Source organism: Mycetomoellerius zeteki, unplaced genomic scaffold (assembly GCF_001594055.1).
Source record: "Mycetomoellerius zeteki isolate Tzet28-1 unplaced genomic scaffold, Tzet1.0 scaffold213, whole genome shotgun sequence".
In the NCBI taxonomy this organism is placed as follows: Eukaryota; Metazoa; Arthropoda; class Insecta; order Hymenoptera; family Formicidae; genus Mycetomoellerius; species Mycetomoellerius zeteki.
In genome coordinates, this window is record NW_017257097.1 from 32,992 (window position 1) to 37,126 (window position 4,135).

A 4,135-nucleotide genomic window follows, 5' to 3' on the forward strand; every position below is an offset into this window, starting at 1 on the left:
ATATAGATATATATATAAATATATATATATATACATATTATCTATTATTTAATTTTCTGTTACTGTGTTATTATCCATTATATAATTCCATATAAAATTATGTTTTCAGATTTTTGTAAATCATTATCTAAGTCTGAAGCATTAGGCGAATTATCTAGTATCTCTTCTGAAGGAGAAGAAAGTGAATCTGAAAAAGGATTTCATCATCCTTTTCTTTTAAAAGAAAGACCCAGTTCTATTATAATGAATATTAAGGTTGGTATATAAATCTATTCTATATTATTGTTTATAAATCTTAAATTTGATTACATTCTTATGATATAAACATCAAATTTTAAAGCAAATTTTATTTCCTCTTTTCAGGATGCAAAACAATTACCAACAAAAACGTTCCAAGAAAAAACAGCTGAAACATCAAATCAATTGAGATTGCAGTTTCCTGTTTCCAGTGGACAACATCATAGAAGAAGCGGTATGAATTTTTACGATATAATTCGTAGTTTTATTCTAATGCACCCATATGATACTAATATTTGTATTCAGAAAACGAGTGGGTACCTGTTACGCCAAAGAAACCAGAACCAAAAAAGATATTTGTACCAGCTTCTACAAATGCATCATCGATTATAATGCCACCATCTCCTGTGCAACCTGTGCAACCTGTGCAACCTGTGCAACCTGTGCAACCGGTGCAATCTGTGCAACCGGTGCAACCAGTGCAAACCGTTTTCCCAACAACAACGGAGGTAAAATAAAAAAGAAAACATCTATGCATGTGTTGTCAAATTATATGATTAATTAATTATACCGTCAATTAGTAAAAAGATTGTTCCAATTGTGATGATTGCAGACCATGGATATTGGCTCTATAGTATCTGAGAGATTAGCAGCTATAAGAAAATTAAGAGAGAATCCAAATGATGTAAACGCTTTGAATGCAATGCAACGGGCACAAAACGAGGTAAAAAAGTGACATAGATTGTCACAAAATAGCATGAGATATATATATATATTTATATATATAAATGAATCTATTTACGATATTGTAGATGAAAACTTGGGCTGAAAGTAAGCAGATACCAGGTCAGTTTACTGGTAGTACAGGAGTTAAAGTACTTACACCTGCAGAATTGTCTTCAGGTTATCAAGCCTGGGCACGTAAGGTAAAGTTATTATTGCATATTTTATTCCACTCCGATTTCACAAAATTCATCCTTGAATCAATCCTTAAATTCAAGCTCCCGATGCACAATACATTTTCAAATCAAACGTAAATTATTGTTTCATATATATGTGTGTGTGCGTACATGCGTGGGTATATATTACATACACATATAAAACGATAATTTATGTTTGATTTGATTTGTTATCTATATCTAAAAAATAAAAGATTAGGCGGGCGTGCGTGCGTGCAACATAATTAAAATTCTCATTAAAAGAACAGTATTTTATATACATGATATGTAAATGCATCCTAACACACATCTATTATAATTCCTTTCTATTTCACTCTCTTACTAAACGAATGAAACAGGTTTAATATATCTTACAATAAAATAATATTCTATGTTAATATTAAGTTATTTAAGAGTTTTGACCTGACATTGTTTAAATAAATACACTATTGACATACTGAATTGCCTGTAACAAGTTTTCGGGCATGGTCTCTGCTAGAATCAATAAAAAATTAACATTGATATTAGTAGAGACTGTGTTGTAGGCACAGACTATTTCTTATTTAGGAGTGGATTCTGTGCCTGCATGGACACAGGAGCATTATTATTTCTATGAAAATTAAATTTTGAAATTTCAAAAATTGTGATTTTAAATCTTACTAATGAGTTTATTTTATTTTAGAACAAATTTTATTATGAGAGCACAATATGAAAAATAAATTAGAATATGATGTATATTAATCTAAAATTTAATTTAATTATTATAATGTATATTAGTCTAGAATGTAATATGTATATGTATGTATATACTGATCTAAAATTTAATTTTTTACAAATTTTGTTACACAAACAAAATTTTCTGTATATTCAACTGAGATAATGAGCTCTTGTGAGATTATTGCTAATTATCGTCAGCTTCCTAGGATTTCACCAGAAGCCGATTGTTTGTTATTCATAAAGCTGGGATATTTAGCATTAGTCTGCATCCACCTGAGGGTTTGTTACAGGCATATAGCTACATCAGAGAAAAAAACTTCGGCAGCCTGGTGCAGAGATTATTATTTGTTCGGTATGTATCTGTTTGGTAAGTATACGCAAGTTGTATAACAAATTCCCGTAATTATATTTTCAAATTTTTCAACATTATGCACACACATAGAGTGAGAGGTTTTTTCAGATTATAACCGAAAAAATAATAGAATATATCTATCTTATTGATGAGTTTATTTGTTTGAATTGTATCATCTAATATACATGGTTCTTTTAGCAATTATATGTTGACTCCAAAAAATAAAACATAACTCAAAGATTATATTTTAATATTGTATCCGCGCAATGCAACTCTACATAAGTTCATTATTTCTTCTAATTCAACAAATTGTTTAGGACCAATTAGTATCGGCACAGCCTCTGTCAGGTGGGATGGGTATGGCGTTACTGCAGAAGATGGGTTGGCGTCCTGGTGAGGGCCTTGGCAAGAATAAAGAAGGGGCCTTGGAACCATTGCAACTAGAGGTAAAATTAGACAAGAAAGGACTCATTTCCGAACAGGATATTGTGCAAAAAGTTGGCAAAACTGCAAAGCCTATGGTGCCAATGATCAAAACATTGGAAGGTATATCTTAATTTAAATTATTTTGCGAACGTGTGCGTGCGTGCGTGCGTGCGTTTTTTTATTATCTACATTTATTTTGTTCTAGGCAAACATCCAGTGTCGCTTTTAGGAGAATATTGCACAAAGAAGAAACTTGGAGCACCAGTTTACGAGTTATGCTTTGAATCTGGACCAGATCACAGGAAGAATTTTCTTTTCAAAGTGAGCAATGTTATAAATAATTCAATATTTATACTTAGATATATTTATATACAAATATTTATATACAAATATATCTTTCTATTATAGGTAAAAGTAAATGGCATTGAATATAAGCCGAGTGTTGCAAGTTCAAACAAAAAACAGGCAAAAGCAGAAGCAGCACAAATATGTTTACAGAACTTAGGCTTACTGCCTTCTTAATCGCATGCACCGATATAATCGCGCAAGGAGCTTATTAATTGCTGTCGCATATAATTCTTCAATTTTTCACAGAAAAATAAAATGTAATGCCATATAAGTGACTAATTCGTGAAGATGTGTTAATAATGTCGCGAAAAGTTAAATGACTGATATATTGCCAAATTCTTATAACCATCTATTAAAGTTAATTTAAACTGGTGCAATGGCATACATAGCAAGATGTACACACAACTACGTATGCAAATAGTTACATAACTTTCTCAAATTTATTTCCAATAGCAAAAAGATGTACATTATGCTATTAGAGTATTCATTGGTTGCCTGAAGAATTAAATATTGAGGTATATTTTTATCTGCCTTCTTAGAGTCCTAATTAAGTTTCTTTATGTCTAACGTATTTTTACATGTTCTATTTATTGTAAATACTATACAATAGAAAAATGTTTGGATACAAAAGACCTAGCAGTATCATTTAAAATAAAAACTTAATTTACGTTAATTTTTTTGTGTCCATTCTCAATTTTTTCTTTTCAAACATTTTTTAAAGTTTCTACATGCAAAAATCAAAATAGAGCATGTTCCCTCTTTCCTGGATATGCGTCTCTAAAAAATATAAAAAGATTTTTTTTTTTTCAAAAAAATGTAATAATACAAAAAATATCTGAAATAAATATATACCTACATAATAATAAATTAATTTTTCAATACTGCAGCCAAAGAAGAATTAATCTGAGTAGACATCCCAGTCTTTTTCGTGTATATACACACAGTGTCATAAATGCTCAGCATCTGAATTGCAGGAGTATCAAGGCATGTTCAAGACATGTGTTCCTTTCTAAATATTCGTGCATTATCATTAATGATTATAGTAAACTAGACGTACAATTTATAAGTAGAATTTAATAATTTATAAATATTTTATAAATAACGTAGTTATTACACG

The 4,135-nt window shown here is 30.0% G+C and overlaps 1 protein-coding gene across 1 annotated transcript in view; it reads left to right on the forward strand.

Annotated features, from left to right (window-relative positions):
- LOC108722733 (Son RNA binding protein) overlaps nucleotides 1-3,553 on the forward strand; it is a 5,881-nt gene extending 2,328 nt beyond the window's left edge. Inside the window, 8 exon segments of the mRNA XM_018447998.1 lie at nucleotides 64-255; nucleotides 364-472; nucleotides 544-746; nucleotides 851-961; nucleotides 1,050-1,163; nucleotides 2,562-2,790; nucleotides 2,876-2,991; nucleotides 3,079-3,553. Coding sequence (XP_018303500.1) covers nucleotides 64-255; nucleotides 364-472; nucleotides 544-746; nucleotides 851-961; nucleotides 1,050-1,163; nucleotides 2,562-2,790; nucleotides 2,876-2,991; nucleotides 3,079-3,192 — 1,188 coding nt within the window. The 3' untranslated portion in view covers nucleotides 3,193-3,553.
- The last annotated feature ends 582 nt before the right edge of the window (nucleotides 3,554-4,135 follow it).